This window comes from Coloeus monedula (genome assembly GCF_965178545.1).
Source record: "Coloeus monedula genome assembly, chromosome: 9".
Classification (NCBI taxonomy): Eukaryota; Metazoa; Chordata; class Aves; order Passeriformes; family Corvidae; genus Coloeus; species Coloeus monedula.
In genome coordinates this window covers 10,868,149-10,892,360 of record NC_138789.1, presented here as the reverse complement: position 1 = coordinate 10,892,360, position 24,212 = coordinate 10,868,149, and the positions used below count along the sequence as shown (strand labels likewise).

The 24,212-nt window shown below is 37.1% G+C and overlaps 1 protein-coding gene across 1 annotated transcript in view; it reads right to left on the bottom strand.

The window, feature by feature from the left end:
• Nucleotides 1–24,212, bottom strand: part of VAV3 (vav guanine nucleotide exchange factor 3) — a gene marked incomplete at both ends in the record, with an annotated part of 150,443 nt that overhangs the window by 60,404 nt on the left and 65,827 nt on the right. Inside the window, 8 exons of the mRNA XM_082286879.1 lie at nt 321–422; nt 15,457–15,566; nt 15,863–15,995; nt 16,366–16,451; nt 16,898–16,984; nt 19,428–19,496; nt 21,142–21,237; nt 22,561–22,660. Of these exons, the coding sequence (XP_082143005.1) occupies nt 321–422; nt 15,457–15,566; nt 15,863–15,995; nt 16,366–16,451; nt 16,898–16,984; nt 19,428–19,496; nt 21,142–21,237; nt 22,561–22,660 (783 nt within the window). The remainder of the gene's footprint in view (nt 1–320; nt 423–15,456; nt 15,567–15,862; nt 15,996–16,365; nt 16,452–16,897; nt 16,985–19,427; nt 19,497–21,141; nt 21,238–22,560; nt 22,661–24,212) is intronic.

The window sequence follows — 24,212 nt, the reverse complement described above, 5'->3', positions numbered from 1 at the left end:
AACATACCTGAAGTTAATTTATTCCATGCCTGTGCCTAAAAAAGGCACTACCCACACTCAAATGCCCTTGCTAAAATGCTGTGCCCTCATTTTTCAGAATATCAACAATACACAACGTACAATCACAGAATGGTTTGGGTTGGAAGGGATCGTAAAGATTGTCCAAACCCTCTCCCATGGACAAGGACACCCTTCACTAGAGTGGGATGCTCAAAGCCCCATCCAGCCTGGCCTTGAACACTTCCAGGGATGGAGCATCCACAACTTCTTGCAGGGGCGGGAAAGGGAGAGACCACCACCCAAAAGAACCTTTACAATACCTCAGAAGCATCTGACAGACTTTGCAAGATGTCACCCGACTGAACGTATGCATTTTGAACTCATGAAAGCTTGTATCTGCATAGTCTGGCCGGATGTTTGACCTAAAAACAAAATTTGAAAATATGCATTAAATGAAATGTAGAACACAAGGCAACATTCACAGCAGGAAATCTTAATCCACAAACAGATGGTTTTATTTACACTTTAATGTTTTTCACGGACAAGAATCAGAAGTATGGACTTTAACACACACCTTGAGATGAAATCTGAATTATGATATTATGCAGACCTAGTTCTTAAATATACCCTATAACTACCTTAGCTGTCACAATAAGTAGAAAACTAAAAAACTGGGTTTTATTCTTGTTTGAGTAACCAGGATCATTCTCAATAATATTTTATTATGTGAATGCACTAGGAAAAGCAGCTCACGGCCTGAGAAGCACCATATTTGAAAACATTAGCAATAATTTAGGACAGTTAGGTCATAACTCTGCAGCAATATACTGGATAACCTGAGTGCTTTCAAAACAATTAGAAAACATTCGCCAGGGTTTGGTTAGTCTTGTTTAAATGTGTTGCACACTGCCCACAGCTGTAGCTGCACACAGTTAATTTAACAAAATGAAAGATCACTATTCACAGTGCCAAGATACCAACACAATTAGCAGACTTATTTCCAAGGATCAGATTTATGCACAAAGCACTGGTCCATTACCGTACATGTGTTTTGTTTACCCTCCCTACTGATCACTTTTAAAAGGGGGTGTATAATTTAAATATGACCCACTCATCATTTGTTGCACCAGTGACTGTTTTCAGATTTATTTTAATTTTATTAAGTAATCTATTTGATTTTTTTCTGTCATCTGTCCCATTTCCAAGACTGAATGGGAGAACAGGCATTTTCAGTGGGTTTCTTTTTTTTTAAATTCAATAAGATCCCCAAACTAGCTTAACACTGTCAAAATCAGTAGTGATGAAATGCTAGGTACATAATTTAATATTAATCTAGACTGTATCAGACAAGAAAAATAAATATATAGTAAGGGTTAATGTATTTTTTACTATTATTTATATTAGAATGTTTAAGACTCCATAAAGTTCTGGTATTTTTTTAGCAAAAAACATAGCAAGGCATGATGCATAGGAATTAAAATAGGAAAAAAAATCCTGAGGGAAGGAATGCAAGAATCTACAGTACTCAAAGGAAAAACCAGAAGCTTTTCCGACATAGAAAATTACATATTCTTCCATTAAAGTTGGAGATATTTATAATACATAAGAATGAAACTTACAAGTTAACTTCTAGACTAAAACACAGACCAGCCACAAACTGCAATGAAACATAGATAACCACGCAAGCATCAATCCCTCTTGGACAGAAGGCTTACAAAAAAACCATTCAAAGAATCTGTTTAAATATGCAGTGTTAGAAAGGTCAATCTTCAAATCCACCTGCTGAAAATGAACATGCTGAAAATGAAACCGTACTCAAAAAGCAAAAGGAATTTTGTTTTTATGCCTGAGAATAACCTTACAATCAGTACTGGTTTTAGTATCTCCTTATTTCTTATTTTAATTTCTTCACGAACATGCAAGATGTCAATACCAAATTCCTGTTAACTGAAAGAGGTGTGCATACTACCCATCCACAGCAGGAAGGTACAGTAACAGGATAAAATTAATCTCAAAAAAGTAAAGAAATTTTTAAACCAGGACAAAAATAATTATTATTTTTGGGCTCTTAACTTGGTACAGCCTGTATTTCATAACGTGTCTGCCAGAGGGTTGCCAAAACTTCTTCGGCTGTACTCCAGGCAATCCTGAAAAACCCCTAGAACAAGTTATAGGACTTAACTCCCAACAAAAGCTCATTTTTATCGACCATTTGGTTCAGACCAGGACATCTTGCAGAACTATGTTCAAAGTATAATCCAAAAGTGCAAGACTCACGAGATTGAAAGCATATCAAATTAAACCTAACAACCTGACCATTTTTCAAGAACAAGCCATAGAAAAAATTCCATTCATTTAATTAGAAAAGGATCAATCTTCAAAAATAATAACCATAAGTGGGTCAAAAGAAAAAAAATTACAACCTCATACAGAGAGTAGTTTAACACATGCATGTAACTACGCAACTTCCTTGCATTTGTAAAACTCTCCTTCATTCTTCTCTCAGGCTATCTTCCACAAAGATTGAAATGCATGAACTACTCAAAATATACCTCCTATTAACAGAACAAAGATGATACAGTGTATTCATTCTTCTTTATATTAAAAGCAGTATTTGAAAAGAACAGCACAAAGTAAGAAACTGTATGCTTACTCTGGAGACAGAGTGCTGTAAAGTGAAGAACAACATAGGAAGATATTTAGTGATCCAACAAAACCCAGAAAAATAAAATCAATGTGTACTGTCTACTGCAAATGTAGAGGTGGAATAAGGAAAGCTTTGTAGGAGAACATAGAGTGCAATGCTAACTGTGGACAGGAAAACACTTGCACATTCTGCTACCTGACCAGTAGCATTATGCATTATGGCAAATCCAGTTCTGTAGTCCCATCACATCAGACAAGTCTGAGACGATGCACTATAGCAGCATGTATGGAGCAGTAAGCCTTTTAATGTAAAGTCTGAAACTTACTTGATCTAGGGGTCTGGTATTTTAGTTTTCAATATATTTCTTTTCCAAAATCAAAAATAACACAAAAATAACCAAACCTGACTGATACTTCAAAGTTTCCAATTAGAGATTAAGCACAACTCATCTGTGACTAAGTCCAAATACTACAAGGACCATAGGAAATTTTTTCCACAAAACTCTTCAAACTCAGTATCACACACTATGCTTTAAGTTTTTAAATACAGCAAATAAAGCTGCTAATGTGAAATAGTCATGACATAGCATACAAGTTTTTATAGCCATGTCCAACCATAAAGAAGCTCTTTTAGCTACAGCATGGAAGCCTTACACTGACACCCTCAGAACACAGAGCAGAGCTCTCACAACACAGTATAGAGAACATTTCATCCTTTTCAAATCTACTTCCCAACCTTTAGGCAAGACAGAAAAAAACGTGAATATTTATGTTAATATTAATTTTGAGAATCATACTATTTTCCTCTTTAGAAGAAGGATTTCTTGTTGGAGACAAAAAAAAGAAACCCAGACATGATTCTTAGCAAAATTCAAATGTTTTGAAGCAATTAATAAAATTTGAGTCTTAAACTGGGTTCCTTTGCCATCACAGTGGGACAGCCAAGCCCTCCTGCAGACTCCTCAGTCCTTCCTACCACAACTACTATTATTATGAGGTGCCCCAGGCAGGAAAAGAAACCAATGTTCTATTTCTGCTGTCAAACAATCTTGATGGGTGGCCAGAGCAGGAAGTCACTCATACACCAGAAATACTTAATCGGAAGTAAATAGTGACAGAGAACACGTTCCTCATTTTATTGTAAAGCTCTCTTATTTTTACAAGCAACAGCAATGTAGGGAAGGAAAAGTAGTTTCCCTTTGTCTCTTCTACTTTTTCCCCAGGCACTTTTAACTTCTCCACTCTAGCAGAGATAAAATGTCAATGTGAATCTGTTATTAGGACAATTTTTCCAATTCTCTCCTCAATTCAGCACCAGAGATTTTATAAGGGACAACTACAAGTGCCCCCTCCTGCATAGTGCTGGAACCCCACAACCAGATTTACTCCAGTTGCTACTGCAGTGGCCTTGGGCTGCCCCTGAGCCTTCAGCACAAAGCTTTCTTGGTCCAATTTACTTACAGAATATTAGTCCCACAGGGACCAATTCACTGCTACACCACCACCCCAGAGACCTGCAGATGCGTATCTCGCAAGTCTCTGCCGCTTGGACACGTGATTCTTGTCTCTGCACGAGCTATGGGAGCCACCGTTCCAGGGACAGAATGACCATCGTCTTCAGTCCATCCTCCATCTCTCAATAGTCCCTTTGTCTTTAAAGTTTTGCAAGTTCAGTGTAGCTACCAGGTGTCTTTCAATTGTCTTTCATATCATAAGACTTTGGAGCACTCCTTGTGCATGTGAAATATTCTCCTTCTAAAAATATTCTCTCCACGTTTACAGTGACACTTCTCTCTACTAACTCGTTCTCTTCAGAAGAGTAAATTGGTCATAGGCCAATCTCATCCCACCCACATAATGCAGCACCTTTATAAACAGTGTCAGGAAGTGTCATGTTATCAACCATCCCCCACAAGCCTCTGCAGACAAAACCCATTCTAGTAATCATCTATGCTTAGATTAATGGCACAGCTGACCACAGAGTAATGATACAGATAGCCAAAAATTGTCTTGTCAGACCAGACGTCTAGGTGCTTATTCCTATGCCTACAGAATAAGGAATAAATTCTTTTGACTATCTTACCTCAAAATACCAAAAATAATTGTGTGTATGAAAAAAATGAAACCATTTAAACTACAATTTTCTCACACTAGAGGCTGGGATAACACATCAGAGACTTAAAACTCATGCTTAACCCTCAAAACAAACATGTCACAATCAAAAGACTAACACTTAAGTCAAAAAAAAAAGCAATGAACCTTGGCAATCTTGACATATCCAACTGTGTAAATTCTAGAACCCGTTTTACAAACCTGAACTTTGATTATCTTTGATCTGAAGTGTTGCCAAGGTGCATATGCAATGAAGTGTGTGTCATTAGTATCAAACAACTTAAGATAAGATGTGTTACTATAATTTCCTTACTTAATCAAAGCCATATTCTGATGAGAAAACATTTGAATCAGAATGCATCTGAAGAGCAGTAGAATACCACAGGCATTCGGCTCCCTTATAGCAACAATTTAGGGGTTTATCAGCATTCCTACATTCATGCTTGTTTCCTACAAGAAAAGCTATACAGAGTACCTTTCACAACAGGCTGGAATAAACAAATAAATTACATCATCTTCAGGGGGGTAGGCACACATATACTTTCTTTTACTGTCAGTTAATCTATCTCTACACAGGTAGGGTGTACAAAATAAAATGCACCAGGAATACTACTAAACATGCAGCCAAAAAACTCCCATCTTTTCTACTAAATATGTAATTACTATAGATGTATCCCAAGAGAATAAATAAAAGGCTGAGAGATAGCTTATTATGTAGCTCCTTCCTCCTATTTTCCCAGGTGGAAAATAAATATATTAAAATCCCATTAATGCCATTAAATCTTCATTTCCAGAAAGGACATATTTCTAAATATATAAAAAATGAAAAAAATCTTGGTTTATAGATTTTTCAATACTGAGTACATCTCTCCTTGGATGTTTAGCACTTCAGATATTTCAGTATTAGCCTTGGAGACCAAGAACTATTGTCTCAAGTTTGTCTTGCATGGACATATTACTGAAAGCTTACTGGCTGCCAACAAATCTAACAGAAATATAATCAAGGGATAAAATGAAATATTACATTTGTTAGATTAATTAAATCCTCACACCAAGTTTAAATATTAAATAGGAAATTAGTAAAATGCAAACCACATGGCCTTTACTGAAGAGTATACAAAAGAGAAAAAGTGGCATTATGAAAATGCAAGAGTAGAAGCAAATAAAACGTGCAGTCTTTGGCTCCTGGTTAGAAATGTCAATCTCATAGCACAAAACAAGCAAGAAGCTATTTAACAGCAGAGAGCACTGCAAAGTGACCATCTTACGGCTTCACCTCCAGCAAGGAGTTAAAGGGAGGAGACACAGCACAAGGAAAAATTCTTTTATTATAAATCTATTTACCATTGCATTTAATGCTACTAATTAGAAACTGTAGTTTAAACAACCTGCAAGGTCCAGTGCTGTCCTGCACTAGTGACCAGTTCTCTCTTTCTCGCTGTATTTTGAGGGCCACTTCTTTTAATTGCCTCCCTGGCAGCTTTTCAATACCAGCTTGACTTCAGCAATTAAGACCTCTCCAGATTTCCCCCCTCCCTGGGTCTAGGCCACTGAAAAGGTGTTGCTTAAACCCACTACAAACAATTCAATTAATGTTGAAAAATTACTACTCTGGAGTACTTAATTAAAAACTCAACCTCTCTTTCCCAAACTTCAAGTATTTTTAAACTTTTTTTTTTTCTTAAACTGGAAGGGAAAATGTATCACAGGAAGGGAAAAAAAACCTCTTCAGAAGTTTGATATTCCTGGGAGATATGCAGACTAGAAGCACATCCATACTTAATCACAGCATGTATAGGAAAAGAAAGAAAGAACATTTCACACAAAGAGAAATGCAAAAGTAACCCTTTGCAAACGGATCAAGAAAGTTCCTTTCAAAAGTGAATTGGCTGCAAAACAAGATAGTATCAGCAAGAGCAAGTGCTGAGCCAGGTACTGTGGGGTAGATCACTGCTATTAAACACAGAGAAAGCAAAGGCCTTGTAAACATTGACTGAATCAAGTAAGTCATTCTTAGAGGACTGATGGATAAACCTCTCAGGAATCATTTAGGCCCAGAGATGTTCCTCCAGTCTGCCATAGCTCAGCAGCACTGGCATCTCTGAGACAAGAGCAACCTTCTCTTCCTCCAGCAGCAATTCCACAATAGTTTTCTGAGTAACATGAAACAGCAGCAATTTCTTGGGTTGGAAACAGGCTGTCAAGCAGTCACAGGTTCTGCGTAACAGTACAGTGAGACAGCTGCCCTTTCTTTGGGGTTGACAGTTCTCCCCAAAAGGGAGAAACATGCTAGGAAGTTCTAATGATACGTCTTATTTCTGGGTATGACTTCTTTTCATAGAAATGCTATTTAGGTCAGGTCTAGAAAATCATTTTCCCACCTCAGTCTCTTCAAGAAATGTAATCATGTCACAAGAAATTATGCGGAGTTCAGTTATATGTACATGCTTGAAAAAATGTCTGTCATTTTGAAAGTACATTATATTTGAAACTGAATAGCCATTTCACTTGATTAAAACTCGGCTTTTGAGAATAGTTAACGCACGTATGCCCACCTGTGAGCCCAGAGACGTAACAAATAAGTGGATGCGTGAAGCATCAGATAAAGAGTCTCCAGTGAATTGCAATTGTTTTAAGTATTAAAAGAAGAAATACTACAGGGAGCTCAGGTAAAACTCTGTACCTTGACTCTCCTCAACTTTCAACCTCAAGTTAGACCTTTGCATTTCAGAGCTGCTATTATTCTGCACTCCATGTTATGCTTGCAATAATTTGAAATTCTCCCTACAGAACTGTTCAGAATTATGGATGCCCTGAGCACAAACTGCTGAAGATCATTTTCAAGTGTATGTTACATGACATCTGATGCTGTGCTCATGCAGTATAGTTTATAAAGAAAACGGCACAGGTTAATACCTCTGGATACTGAAAATTTTCATTCCAGATTTACTTATTGTATAAATAATTGGCATCACTGCAGAAAATGCATTGGTAAATCCAGATCTAACATAAGTATTTCTAAGATATTAGTTGCTAACAGAAATTATTTATGAACACATCCTAAAAAATTCCTGGTTTGTGCCAAAGTGACCTCCTTCCAAAATTTTACACACCTTAAAATTTAGCCATGACAATTGATACTAAGCATCTCAGAGAATTGTGGAAAATTTTTTTAGCACTAAAATATAGCTATTGTCACATATTCAAATGCTACCTAGACAGTTTAAAAAAAAAAAAAAAAAAACAAAAAAACACCAACCCCACAACAGGAAGCCATGGATGTTACTGTCAAACACGACTAAAAGCTCTCAGCCAAGCCTCATATGAAGGATTTCAAAGTTGGTCTCAAGACGTGTTCACCCTCACTCCCTGCTGTGACATGCAGCAGACGTACCCTTAGGATCCCACTACCTACAAACAACCAGTCTTACATTTGCACTATGCTTACTTTCCACTCAAAGTAGTTCAGCTCTGTGCACTATCACCATTTCAACTGATCACACAACACACAGTCATCTAATAGAAAGGCATTTGTGCAATAAAAAAGTAAGAGAGCAGAGAGAAAGACACAAGTAATTTACAAATAAGTAAAATACAAATAAGTATTCCTTTTTGAATCTTTACAAGGATTTTATTATTTACCAGAAAAAAAAAAAAAGGCATTCCTAAGAGAGTCTCACTAGAGGTGAGCAATGTCATTTCACAAAGGAAGATTTTCAGGTTCTTTTTTACCTTCTCTTCTCAGGAGCAATGCTGATTACTTACAGCTAATTCATTTTCTCTGTTCCAGCTAGGCTGTTATATTTCACAATCATCTTCGAAAATGCTATTTACTGAAGTAATCAATCAATCAATTCTCTGTATGCTAATACTCAAGCATTCTGGTTTATCACATCAAAGAGTCTTCATCAAGAAGACATGTTATAAAATTAAATTAACCATATCACAAGTAAATTGTGATTTTGATCAAGAACGCGCAACTTGTAAGAATTTGCTAGGAAATTTGCTTATTTGATCATATGATGAGTGGCTTTTTTGAGATCAAGGAAAGTACCTTGTTAACTTTTTGGAAACATACTGCATTGTTTCAAACAAGATAATGGCTTTCCTTTTTCTTTATCAGTTTCCTTTCCCAAAACGGATGGGAGATGAACTGCTTTGAGCTAATCTATTCCTGTATAAAATTTTTGATCACTACCTGATAGGAACAAAGCTCTGTCACACATCAGTATTTGTAAATCAAAAGCATCAATACTTTATGTACTTTAATATTCACTGGCTGAGTCGTATTTGTGAAAGTTCTAAGTCTTCCAAATCCAAATTTACCAAGTTGCTTGTATTGATAAGCTTTAAATACTTTATAATATACATTTAACACTTAACTGAATCTATTTTACACTTAACTGAAGACAAGACTATGTTTTGGAGTCAAAAACTGTGAAAATACAGGATTTATACAGCCATTCACTTGTAAATTACTCGAGAAATACCTGTATCTAAGAAAAAAAGGTAGCATTGGTTTGCAAGGAGAAGCTAGGACATCTATTCATATAACCAGAGTATCAAGACAAACACATAACACAGCATTCCATGTTTTAACACTGAAGATAACTCCCTCCACGAAAAAAGCCAATATTAAGATGGTGGTACTTTATTTTTATGATGGAGTCACTACAAAATTTATTTCACTGAATTTTAAGAAGCACTAACTTTCATAGTAATATACCTCACACATTGTAAGGTAAGTTGTAAAAACATAAAGATTGGGATATCTTTGATGTTTGTGAACTGGAAGACATAATATTAAAGTATATTTATCATCTTCAGGTGTTTACCCACTCTTTTCATAAATTCTGGTTTGCTTTCACATTTTACACTGTCCTTACACTGTGCTCTTAATCATACATAGCATCTTCACACTGTTCTTGTTGTGTCTGGAATAATCTAAAGAAATTTTATAACTATAAATATGTTGTGAATGATTGCTTATAACCCTGAAAAACATTTGATCAAAACCAACTGGAATCACAGCAAAGAACAGGCAACCATTCTTCTTTAACAGACACGAAGTTGGCATTCATTTTTGCAGCATTGCAATATTTATACTGATGAAAAAACCCCAGGCAGACATGTTTGTTTATTGCTTTGGTAACCTATGTGAGGTTGGTACAAGTGAAACACCTCTGCAGGTTATTTGAAAAATGCAGCAGACATCTAAGGCTTTTAAGGTGCTCTGATAAGAAAGCTTTAATTTAATATGTCAGTGTTCAATATGTCAGAGCTCAAATATTCTCCCAGAAGAAAGCTTAATGCACATGCATTATTAATGCACTATCTGAGGGAACAGATCTATTTGAGCAGAATCTGACCAATGTCATTAGTCACAGAGTGCAAAGTGAATTTGAAAATGCGAAAGGATAATAGGTAAGAGAACACTTTTCACCTACCTTGTGTCTTGTACTAGTTTTCTTAAAAATTTAGAAAATTAATGAGCTCTAGTTACAATTTATGCAGTTTCCCTAATCTAAATTGTTGTGCACACACCTACCAGGTTTGATAATCAATGAATCTCAGGGTTATTTCCTTACTATCAGATGATATGTTCTGTGTCCCTTGAGTTGCAAGACGTGAATTACGTCGAACTGAAGCAGCAATTTTTCAAGAACATGTTAGACTCCACCTGAGCTGTTGCACAAACTCTCTAGTGACCCAAAACAAAGTACAATGTAATTAAAACTAAAACCACTACTTTTTGAGGGCTGTACAGCTTTCATGTCTGAAGTCTTTTATTTAGGTATGTAAAAGAAAAATCAGATTCATTAACTCCATACCCTAATCACTATAATGAACCTGTTTCCCACTGATTTTTCAGGCATTACTAATTAGACATGACATTAATATTGCTATTTCAGCTACAGCATCTAGGCAGAAACTACAATCATAGTACTTCAGAAGGTGAAATTTTAACTGTTCCTCTGCCTGCAAGATGTTTTCATAAATTTCTCAGTTTGTGAAAGGCAGTAGTTGCATAAGGCCTAATTAAAAGGTGTGTTACAACGCTGTTGCAAGAGACTTTACCATTTTGGTTCTGTGTGTCTTGAAATCCAGCAGGACTAAACTCAAGCTGACACAGCCATAAGCAACCTAAGCCCTGCAGAAGACTGAAGTTGAAAATCTCCACACACCTCTTCCAACCTAAATTCTTCTTTAAATTGCATTATGTGTAAGACATTTCTATACTCAAGTTTGCTGACCATCATTTTTAGAGTGGATTACAAAGCCCAGCTGAGAAAGGCTTAATTAAATTAGAAACTGGACAACATGATGACAAAATAAATTCAGCACAAACCAGCACAAGACATTGCATGTCATATTACACTAATGGGTTCAAATATTCTCAGTGGGAAACTATAATCTGCAGCCTTTCATGGGAAAGATCTCTGCTGTTGTGACAATGAGAACACACACCTGCTTCATGCTCTACTGTGATCAAGAAACAAACTACACACAAAGAAGTATTTAGTGGATGGAATATTAAGTGTCAGCATGAGACAGACGTAGCAACAACCAACAGATTTTCTTTCAGTATTTATTCTGTCATCTCATGAGAAAATTGAAGAATTAAATTCTTTCCTACAATGATGAGAAAAGCAATTGTTCTGTAATAAGAAATTAAGCCTTGTAATTAGCTAAGGAGTAATATAACTGTGGTACATACATTGAATATGTACATATGCATACAACAGAGGAGGGACACTTCAACTTTCAAGGCATTTTTTTCTTTCTACAAAGAATGGTTAGCATAAATTCATTGACACAAATATTAGTCAACTATTTTTAAAAATAAGCATTTTTAAAACCAAAAAGCATGTGTAGAAGAGCTTTCTAGGGAAAAAAATACTAATCAACACTCCTACCTTTGAGCATAAGCTGAATAACATGAAAGTATAGAATATTTTATGTAATCTGTAGGTATGAGACATTACATATCTGCTCTGGTTCTTCTGGTGTTTTTAATAGAGGAAGAAATTAGACAGGATGTGCTACTAGAAATTAAAAAAGATTTTGTCTCACACAGTAAGTTTTTGAGGTTTTAAATGGCCTAGTAATGGCAAATAAACCATGCACTTTATCACATTGCTGACAAACTTTCATTCAATACATGATGTCTCTAATTTGGCTGAATGGAAACAGTAATTTGGCTGTACACTTCTATCAATATTATCTTGGATATGGAAAGACTTTGCATTTAAATCAATGCTATTTGAAACGCTAGACCAAATTTAAACATTCCATGTCTAGTACAGAAAAGTCTTTGCAGCACTATCTTTGAAAAGATGCTTATTTACCCTTGCAGCTAAAGGCTCATCCACTGCTATGAACAGAGCTCCAAGAACAAAACAGCAGCTGTTCAAATTGGCCACTGTCACAGTTAAGCATCACATCTCTTCCAAGGCAATAAGCAGGTTACACTCCCCCTGTGCATGCAGAACTTCCACTCACCAGTGAGAAGAGGCACATCAAGACAGAACTCAGGCGCTTACCATGAGGGCTCCTCTTAAAACATCCTCCAGTGGCCTCTGCCAGACAACTTCACAAAAACTTATCAAAAACTTATCAAACCCACCAACCAAAGCTTAGACTTTAAGAGCTTGACTGCAATACTAACTATGCTGCCCCAGTGTGCTGCTTCATTTTATTGTGATCTAGAAAATCCAGTAGTCCAAAAGAACCAACAATTTTGGGTTGTACACAGTAAACTTTTTTTTTTTTTTTTTTTTTTTTTTTTTTTTTTTTTTGGGGGGGGTGGGGGGGGGGGTGGGGGATGGTATGGGTAAATGAGCAGCTTCAGCTGTGGCTATTCTGTGTATAGGTGAACAGCATCAAACTCAGTGGTGCAGCCAGACCTGTACAGTATCATTGTTGTACGAGGATGGGCTGTATGAAGAGACTTCAAGAACACCAATGAAATTCTTAGGAGAAATAGAAATCGTAGTGTTTGGTATTATATATTCTCTAAATAAAGCAACAGTGTCAGGAAAACAGCAAATACACACTGTAGGAACAAAGCTGTAATACAAACAATTTACTCTGTTTCCTATGACCAGTAACCCAGCATTTCCAACCTCCCTCAGAATAAAACTCACCACACACTACAGTAAGAGATCTGGCTAAGAGGTAGAATATTTTCACGGATTTGTGAAATTTGCTTTCTAACAGAAACTTACTAGCTGAAAAGCAACACTCTGGAAATTGCACTGGGGTTTCATCTATCCTTACTTTAGGGATTTTCCATACCATGTATGCCTAATGTATTCCTGCCCTCTGCACCTAAATCAAGTCTATTTCATACTTCATCAGTAACATAAGCTTCCCATACCTGGAGACAAATTTTCACCTCAACAACACCAGCATCTCAACAGTAGGTGCTTTTTCAGCAAACAAACTATCACTGTTTAATATGCCAGTATAAGCATTGAAGTTCCCCCCCGCAAAAAAATAGAAATTACAGTCTAGCTAAAATAATTATGCCTCTAAGACAGTTCTAGTGGCAACAAGGTTAATTCTTACTTTAAAAATAACAAGAGAGATCCTAGTTTGTTCTCTTATTACGTTCTTAGATTAACATTTGCACAAACCTAACTTCAACACACTGCTATCCCAAAGGAATTGAAATTTCTGTCTGGAACTCAGTAAACAACATCACTTCTGATAATCAAAACCCAGTATTATTCATCCCTTCAACTGTGCTGGTTTTGCAGTCTTGTAAAATTTTTAAGTAATGAGAATAATTTTGTCCATAGAAGCAGCACTTATAATTGTATGTGATGAATAAGAGCATAATTTCAACCATGGCTACTTTTCAGAGCAGAAGAGTTAATCTACACAGTAGACAATGAGAACCCTGAAAACAAATCAAACCAACCAACCACCATTCAACATGCTTGGCTTAGTTTATTCCCAAATACAAACTCTTGTGTCTCAACATGCACTAGAATACAATTATTGCTACATGCACCAAGGTATGTTTTGAGACAGATGCTGAGGGAAACATGCAATGAAGTCAAACTCATGTAATGGAGTGGTAATAATGCCACTGCATCATGGTGCACCTCAGCCCTGATCCTACTGCTCCAGCCCCGGTGCCTTAACCAGACGGAAGGAGGTTAAACTAGAGGTGTGGCTTTAGAAGAAGGACAAACATCCATGCAAGACACCACCACCCATTTTCAAAGACCAAGTCCGTCTGCCAGAGAGGAAACAGTGACACATGGACTCGTCAACCACTGTGGTGCTGCTTACTCTTACAGGCAAGCAGCAGCACCAACCCCTGTTCAGAGGCACACTCCCAGCAGCTGAGCAGTGCTGGCTTGGTGCCTAGCACTGCATGAGGGGCAGAGCTGCACTCATGCAGCAACACAAGGAGGGGCAGGGGAGAACAGTCCTGCACACAACCATAAAAATGCCTGAGAAGAATTGGGAAAAAACTCAAAGTGCTCTCCCCACTCTCCTTAGCTCCTTGCCTGACTCCTGGTTTGCTTGGTTTGGTTTCTTGGGGCACTGGGCCATGACTCCTGAAGAGTGATGAAGATTTGCAGTGCTGAGTTCCTCACCTCTCATACGTGTGTTAAGTAAATATAATTGTGGTATTATACAAAGTACAGCACGGAGAGCAGAGGGACAGAAAAAGGCACACATGCCGATAGACACCTCTTTCCACCCCAATTACGCCAGGCAGAAATTTTTGCCAAAACATGTCATTTTTACCTTCAGCAAGATGGGAAACATAGTAAAGAGGCTCGATTATATCTGTCCAGCCCAGGGTCTCCTTCCTTATGTTTCCTTTTAAATCATGAACACTCACCACACTGAGGTTTTTAAAAAATATGCATAGTTTATGGGGAAGTTTCACTCAAATCAGCTCACAATGGCCTTTTTTCCTGAATCCACACACATTTAGGACCACACTGGGAGCCTCCCACTCCCCCTATTTTTCTTTCCATAAAACGAGCATCACCCTGTCATCCAATTCCCTTGTGAATGTTTTAAATTTAATCACAATACCCAAGGTGTCAATAGTCATGTTTGTCTTTCTGACAAGAATCAGAAATGGAAATAAATTTCATGCTGCGTAACAATAATGTAATCTGCAGTGCTGCAACTCAACAACTTACTTTTCAAGAAGTCTAAAGCAACCTCATTTTACTTTAAAACATATAAAGGAATGCAGCCCTTTGAAACTAAATACCACGCAACTTGATTCAGGTACTAACTAATATTTTAGATAAAAGCCACTAGAAAAGATGCCAGGATCCCCCCTCAAACCACAAGCATCACCTTTCAAAAACATACTTCAATTAGTCAAAATTAAAATGGGATGGGAAAAATGTCACTATTATGATAGACATTTATTGTTAAAATAATTAATGTTTCCCCGTGGTTGCTTAAGACATCATTACTAAAACAGTTTTAGCAGCAAAGTTGGAAAGTACTACATAGCCTAGAGTGCCCTCTTCCTTTTCCAAGACGAATTTCAGGGAAATACTGTTGATGAAGATGTCAATCAGTTTTTTCTCAGAATGTCAAATAAAATAGATAACTAGACTGTATCAAAACATGGCAAAAGTTCATCATAATTTAAGCAAAATCCTTACGTGAGTGATGAATGCGATTCTACCCTAATAAAAATATACTTACAGAGCCATCTGAAATTGTTCAAGCCATTTTTTCTTCAAGTCTTTAGTTTTGCAATAAACTTCTAAACCATTTTCACCTTGGTTATGAATGAGGTAGAAGCCGTAAGACCACTGCATAAGAAGATTGATAATACAAAGGTCATAGTTATGAAGAAAGGAAAGGGGGGAAAAAAACCCTAAAAATAACAAAGCATTTGTATATTCTTTAATTCATTAATTTTGGGAACAGCAAGACACATTATTGTGTTCCCTTAGAATGACTTACTCAAACATTTTAATTGTATCAAAATAAAGTTGAAACTTCTAAATATTCACTAAGAAATTGTATTTACATTTTAAACTCCTGCAAAATGCTTCAAATTCTTGTAAAAATAAGCATTTTATGTGAATTAGCAACATATATTTACCTTCTTATTTTCTTTATCAGTAGTGGGATTATTTGTAATTTTGTATTTCTGAAGATCTATTATTTCCTTCATTTCGTAATTATCCCCCCTCCGTTTGCAAACAATGACAGCTAGATCAAACAAGAAGATATGCCTATGAAAATACAATACAGAGATGGTTAAAAACACTCCAGAAAGCCAACACCAAAAAGTCTTATTTTACACACTTTTGCCAGCAGCACTTAAATTTTGAAGACAAAGAGCTAAACTACTGGCTAATAAAACAACCAACACTGAAAGTATTTTTGATTAAGACCGACTCCTTGTAAGGGACTCAGTGATCTTAAATAATAATGTAATAACTAATTTTCCATTCATAACTTTGCACATTCACTTGGTAAATGGTAGGCCCAGTGAATGCCCACTGGAATGGAAAGCCCCCAAGAAGCAATGGGCTGGCTTCAAATCTACAAAGAGTTACTTAACAGGTTTTCAATAGCAAACACCACAAGGTATGCCATCACCTGTCTTGCCTTGCACGCTTGTCCAACGTTGTTATCCTTATTTCCCCATCACCTTGAGGTCTCCCATACTGTAAGAGGGAATGGTTCTGAAACAGAAGCAGAATGTATGATTCCATACAGCAAAAGTATGAACATAACAACACATTCCAATGTTAGACCACTCACTTATTTTACCCCAAAAAACGACTTTTCAGACCAGCAAACATCTTTTCCTCACTACCATCTAAACTACATACTATAAAGAACCAGTCCATTCTATTTTTGTCTTCAAACGGGAAAGGATGTCCCATTACAAGAACACCTGAGAGTCACTGTACAACCTTTAACTATGCAAATATATTTAACTACTGACAGCCAGAAAAGCAGAAATTTATGCACTCTAATACCCATGTCATTCTAAATCAAGCATACTTATACTTAAATATTACCAAGAATACTATAAACTCATATGAAATGAGGAAAAAATACATCTATCAATATTTTTGATCACAAGTGATTTAAAAATTGTATGTAAATTAAAAACATTACATACCAAATTCTCTATTGATAGTTGAAACTGTCTAATTTCACGAAGAGTTTCATTATCTCTCTTTACTTCATTTACATATTGAGCCAAGTCCTAGAGTACCAACAAGCAAAAGGGAGAAAAAAAAAAAAACCTTTTTAATAGCAAAAATACATTTTTAATACATTATTTTACTGCTTTAATACATTATTTTGACAAGTTTATTTCTAATTTTATCTTTGACTTAACTACATATTTAGTAATTTCTCTTGAAATTCTCTTTATCATTCAAGAATTACCAATACGTATGCCTAAATAAAGAAGGAAAAAAGTATCTGCATATCTTCAATAATACTTACAACACTCTTCATGGTATCTATTGGAACATGAATTTAGTATCAAGAAAGAGGGAAACAAGTAATAAATGCTAAAAAAAGAGCTGATTTTTTCTGAATTTCTTTAGTGTCTTATTTTCAAGATTAAAGATGGAAATATAATTTATGCAGCACACTACTGAAAAAGCAGTCAACATCCCATATCTGAGGTAAATAGGAAAAAAATAGAGACTATAGTAGAAAACATCTATAAGGCAACTCAAAAGCAGAATGTAAACGAATCATAAACCTGGGTGCTTATCAGAAGAGAAAAAGCTGTGGCCCCAGTAGTGGGATTTTGCTCTTACTGTCACACAGCAGAGAGAAGCCATTACACAGCAGATTTTAAAAGGGATATACTACCTGAAGTCACAGAGATCATTATTGTGCCCTTTACCAGAACATGTACTGTACACATTTCACTGAAGGCTTTAAAATGCTCTGAACATGCTTGAGTAATAGTGACAATTTGCTGGGGTTTCTCTGTTTATGGCTAGAGATGAGGAGTGAGCAGAAAAGGTAATTGGTAAGGTCAGGGATGCTGAGAGCAGCAGTTGGAAAAGGCATTCTCATCTTCCTAACTTGCTTTTACAGTATCCCTTCAACACAGTCACAAATTCAGAGGGTGGGAGGAAAATACATCTTCTTCCTAAGATGTTTTTAATCAGAATCTGTGAATAGCTGCAGTCATTATGCTAGTTTCCCAAATGGATCTGTGCAGGATACACTCACATCAGTCCTAAAGACTTAGCTTAGAAATGAAATAATGTCCTTTCTTGCTGCTAAAGGAAATCCAACAGCATAACTCTACCAAGAACTGTCTTTCCTGGGGGGCAGTACCACTTTGCTAGCAGTTTTTCCAAAGACATTTTCTTTTTGAGCAGAGACACCAGGGTTTTTATGAGCAAAACACCAATGCTACACTGTTATTTCTACTACAGTGGCAGGGACTACAGTAAATCAGAATGGGAACAATGCTGCAACCTAAAGGAAAGACGCTCATACCTCAGGGGGTTTGTGGGTTTGGAGAGGGTGGGGGTGAGGTTTTGTGATATTTTGTTTGGTTACATCCTGCCAGCCAGCATGTATCTGCCACAGCCACTCTGGCAAGAGATTTCTTTGATTTTTCAGTCCAACAGACACCAACTATGAAGAAAGCCAGCAAATGGGAATGAAAAAGCAGGAGTAAATATAAAACAGAGTTATTTTCCTAGCCAGTTAGCAGCAACCAGGATGCATGGCTTGCTACTAGATGGATGAAACACTGTGCCACCTCTTTTCAGGCACCTCTCCGAGGGAAATTATCATGGTGTCCATCCCTCTACACTCACTGCACAAAAATGGATAACAAAATAGGGAACTAAAAATCTCATTTGTGAGCTGGTTTGTATTCCAGGCATTCAAGGCAGTCACAAAATAGGAGACAGCTGTGTGACCCAAAACTAACTTAGTCTGACTTCAGCATCTACTGTGGAACATACAGATTACAACGGGAGATATAATTTATGTCACACTGGCTCCTTTCCCCACAAAGACTAGAAAAAACTTCGCAATTCCAACACATGAATGCCACCATCTTGAAGCCAAGTGAAGCAGACCTGTGCTTTGTTTCTGAAGCTGTGCAGAGGAACACATATTACCTTATGCACAAGGCAGCACAGCTATTCTATAAAGCTAGCCTATGAAGTATTTGTTTGTACCACTTGCAGGTGATTGTATAGTGACAGGTACCCTACCTCCAGAAAGATGCTACTGCTTTCAAAGGTAAAGCCACAGAGATCATATTAGGATGACAGAAAAAGGTCTTGTAAAGAAAGATAGCTGTCCATCACACTGGGAAATTACTGACCTTGATTCAAATTGGCTTACAGTAGTAGAAATATTTCTAAATTTCAGAAGCAAGACTAACATGATTGAAACACCTGTTTTTCAGCAAATGCAAAAGTAACCCGAAATGGGGAAGTTCCATTTCACAAACCCTCTGCTTCAGAAAACTACTGAACTTGTTTCCCAGACTTGAACAAAACCCTCATCTTTATACTTGCCATGACATAGAAAGCTCACAGGAACCTGTGAAAACATGTTTGAAATGTGAAGAACATGATCTCCTCCAGGAAATACAGTTCTGAGCTACCATTCTAACTGCCAGCAGACATAAATCCTTCACTGCCATAAACACTCACCTTCATTGCATCAAGTGCCAGTTTTAGATTTGCCTTCTCCATGGGATCAGCAGTGTGCTTTACCAGCTCCTGTGGACAAAGCAGTTGAAACTTTCCACCCAATGTCTGTCACTTTTTAAATTGAAATCATCATTGCTCATCCCCACCCCCCAAAAAATAAAGCAGAAAATACAATCCAAGAATAGGCATTTTCATCCCCACAGTGAGCAGCCTGTCAGTGAGTGGGGCCTATTGCAGTTAATTGGCAAGTGTTTAGGAATGATTGCTGTACAGTCTAAACACTGACTTTAGTTGCTAATGAACCATCACGAGAAGTGAATTTAGTCTGTCTAGTGCTTAAAACTTGGCAAATCAGATCATTACTGTATGTGCATGCTGGAAGCCCAGGTAAACAACACAAGTTCATTTACACATAGCTACATGGTATTTCATCCTCTTCCAAAGCATGCACTTGTCCACAGACAGGGATCCATGCTGGCAGTAAAACCTCAGCTGAAGCATGCACAGCTTAAAAGTCACTGTCTCATTATACCTAAGAGGAAGCTGACTCAGAAAACATACAAATTTACACGTTCAAAGAATTCTTTTAGTCACTTCCCATGTGGAAAATACAGGTTTCTTAGGCTTTATGAAGCGGAAGTGTAACCTCTTGGGGAAACAGGTCATTTCTTCTTTATAATTTGAGGCAATAATACATTTCCACTCACATAACTTAGTAAAATCGTAAGAAATTAAATAGTATTTTTATACTCATATTACAATTAATAATTATTATTATTTATAATTATAATTAATACTTACATTTGCATTACAATTCTAATAATTTACTCATTATTTTCTTTCCAAGTCTGTAAAATATTTTTCTTGTACAACATATAGACAGTGTTACACAGAGCATAGTGACATTGTATATCATCTTCCCAGAATATACATGTTGATTATAAAATCATGAGTCAGATCCCATGGGATTTTTAAAAGAAGTCATACCATTCGTTTTGCTTTTTCCAATTTTGCATTGATCAACATATTGATGACTCATTTATGGAAGTATTTCAAAAATTTAATATTACAAAATGTATGTTGTTCTGCAGACTCAAAATTATACTCCATATATAAGTAGTAGATCTTTTTAAAATGACATTTTACAAGCATCAGCAGGGCTGACAGTCTAATATAGTAACACATTTCTTTGCAGCTGAACTAATGAGTCTCCCGGCACAGCTATCAAATTAAATTTATAAGACTCTCCACCCTTATTACAGGACTAACTGCAAAAGCTAATGCTTTGTGGGTTATAACAAGCAGCATCTCAAAATAAATATGGCTTAATTGCAATTTATGACAGCAAAGAAGTACCTTAAATGTATGCTGTATGGATTGCCCAGCTGCCTCTTTTGGGGGGTAATGGTTCACATTTCCAAGTACCATGATTATGGTTTGGTACTACCAACCATCTTAAACACACCAACAATGAAAGGTCCAGATACTGAGGAAACAATCATGTTTTATTCGATTTCCCCCAGATATGCTTCAGCTCTAAGAAATGATCTCTGAGAGAAACCCTGCACTTGACTGAATTTTATTTCATAACCTATCTAGGTAAGTGTCAATCACCTTCCTTTGATAAGGACATTTAGCTTTCATTTTTACAACCCACTGATGATAAACACTCACATTTTTCTCTCAGCCCCCTTAAATTTCAAAAGTAAGATACCTGGAGCAGTAGGTGATACTTCAGCACTCTCTGCATTGGAACCACTAAGAGATCCCGCAATGTAAACTTCCCATTATTGGCCCTCTTGGAACATTCCTAGTTCAAAGCAGAAGAAAACGTAAGACAATAGAGTTAGAAAATAAAATTATTTAAGTGATATATATGAAAATTCAGTGACATATAAGCAACTATATTAACCTTATGATAAATAATATCAACAAAGTGAGGAAAAACAGTTGATACGGCAATACTAAACAAAGCCTGCATCTAGTCACTTGTTCTTAGATGTTTCAACATGCATGAGAGAGTAGAACAAAGGGAACAGAAATTAGGCATCCCATACAGGTAAAAAAAATAACTATGTATATACCTATGGGGAAGGAAAAAAAAAAAAAGGCAAAAGGTAATCATGGAAACTACAGGCCAGTCAGTCTCACTTCAGCACTTCACTGCAAAAATTGTGGAGCAAGACCTCTTGGAAGCAGTATCTGGACACATGAAGAAGAAATATGGGGAATATCCAGCATGGATTTACCATGGTAAATCAATGCTTGACCTACTTGACTGCTTTCCACGATGAAATGGCTAGATCTTTGAATGGGTGGGGAGAGTCTACCTTGACTTTTCCAAGGCTTCATCTTGTAATATCCAGGTTGGGATGTTATGCTCCAGGTCTATAAAAAACTGACTGGATTATGAGGCTCAAAAAGTGCAGTGACTAATGTTTCCTGCACTACCTGAGGGACAGCTGCAAACAGAGCTCTTCAGGGCTTTGTCCAAGGCCTCCTGCGCTTTAATGCCATTGGCACTGATCTGCAGCAAAAGACACAGGACACTCACAGCAGGTCTGCAGACAGCACAGCTCAGAGGTGCAGCTGACACCTATCAGGGCATGTCCAGCACAAACCTCACACAAAGGCAACAAGGCAAAAGCAAAGTCCTTCACCTGGTAGGCACTAGCCAGGGACATGCTAACCCTGAGGGCTGAGCAGGTAGGGAGCAGCTCTGCAGAAAGGACCCAGGGGTCATGGCAGACAACCCTGAGGCTATGGGACAAGGGCTTGTTCAGCCTACAGGTCGCTCCCAACCTCTGTGGTTCTGCAATTCTGTGTTCTAGCTGAGATATCCTGATAAATGGAAGGGTATCACTGATGGTCACTTCCTGAAAGAAAACCCTAACTCTGCTAATGTCAGTGGCAAAACTCCCTTCACTTCAGGACCAGGCTGTGCGCTTTTGTATATGGAGCACATTTTCATTTGATCAGAGGTTCCAAAAGAATGAAGAGAAACACATTCACTTATCAGCCCAGCTAGTTTTGTCATCATAAAGGTTTTGACTTCAGTGAAAGCAGGACATACTCAGAGAAACACATGGTATAGTGTGTGTACATATATATTTATGTTAAAAAATACTGATACCTCTAACTTCAATTTAACGTCTTCTTTTGTCTTAGAGATATTGTCTAAGCACGATATCGCTATCTCCACTTGACTGCAGTACTGTCCATAAATAACCAACCTAAATCAAAGCAAGAGGAAGGATAAAAGGAACATTTGTTTATTCAAGAACAACCCTTGATCATTTTTTCACAATCCTTCTTTCAAAAGGATCAGTGCTTAAATAAGCAAGGATAGAATTTAGCCATGTGTTCAAATGGGCAGCATGAATGAATGAAGACTATTCAGGAGAACAGTTTTGCTCTACTTTCAAAATGGCCTAAAATCATGCATTTCCTTTAACAGTCACATATATATATAAATACATTCTGATCAATACAGGATTCATTAAAAAGAAGCAAAATTTCTGTTGAACAGAACAGTCTGTAGTGTTTACAGCAATGTAGACTTCCAAGGCTGTAATGAATAAAATCTGGAGCACAGGCTTACTAGGATTAATTACAGCCATCCTTTAAAGAACTTGTAGGTTATCCACACTGATCTGCCAACAGTTTCTATCAGGTGTGAGCTCTCAGATCAAAATAACAGCATATAAAATCTCAAGAAATTTTCAATAGATGTCAAGTGAAGCAATGCTTTCTGAAGGAGCCTGGTTTTATGACAGGAGTTTCTTGCTTCTGTGTGGAGTGCTTCTTTCTGCTAGTTCCAGTGCCAAGAGTGCTCTCTTCTTTCACCTTTTCATCAGTTTCTTGAGGTGATTTCTTCCATATGCTTCAAACCCTTTCTGGTGGGTTCCTACAATCCTTCCATTGAGGTCTCTTAAATTTCTTCTACTGTCACTTAACCTTTACCCTTTTATTTAAATCTTTTTTTCATAATAAGGTGATGACACTGATTTAAAATGTATCATTTCTGATTACTTGTAATCACTGTATGGTTCAGACACTGCATCAACCTCTGTTCCCTTTTTTTAATAATATAAACTTGGTATTTCTTCTCAGTGCCCTTTGTTCCTCTTCTGGCACACATTTCAGAACAACTTTTGAAAGATAAGCATTTTCCAGAACAACTCCTTGTCCCCTGATTCCCTCCTACAGCAGCAGAAAGTTTAACAGCCTGGGAAATAATTATGTCCTGCTCCAAACTAGAAGCTGAGACAGAGGGTCTCTGAAAGCAGGACAGTTTATGGGCAGCCTGGGACACCCTCCTCCCTTGGAAAATTGTCCCATCTACCATTCTTTGGATGCTGCTGTCCAGTTTCTCACACACCAATTATTACTGCAATAATCCTCCTTCACACATCACCCTGAAGCAAATCCAATTAGCTCCCCTACGTCCTTCCCACTCTGCTCCCAGAAGGACCTAATTTTTAACCAAAAACCCAAGGGTTACTTTAAGACAGGTCAGCAATGTAGCCAACAGAATAAGTGTTTTTCAGCCAAGTACCATAGGTATATAAATTAATCTATATAGTCCAACAGCTGTTCAGTGCTGGCAGAAGGAACAATATGAAAAGGTTGGTAAAAAAACTGGCAATTAGCCCACAGGGTATGGCATGTTGCCACAGCTATCCTGTTATCAGCTTGGCTGATTTTCAGAGCTTGAAGGCAAAGGGCCTTTAAAGTCCCACCTTTGACTCAGGGTAAAGCAAGACCGTAGTCTCTTCTCTCTTC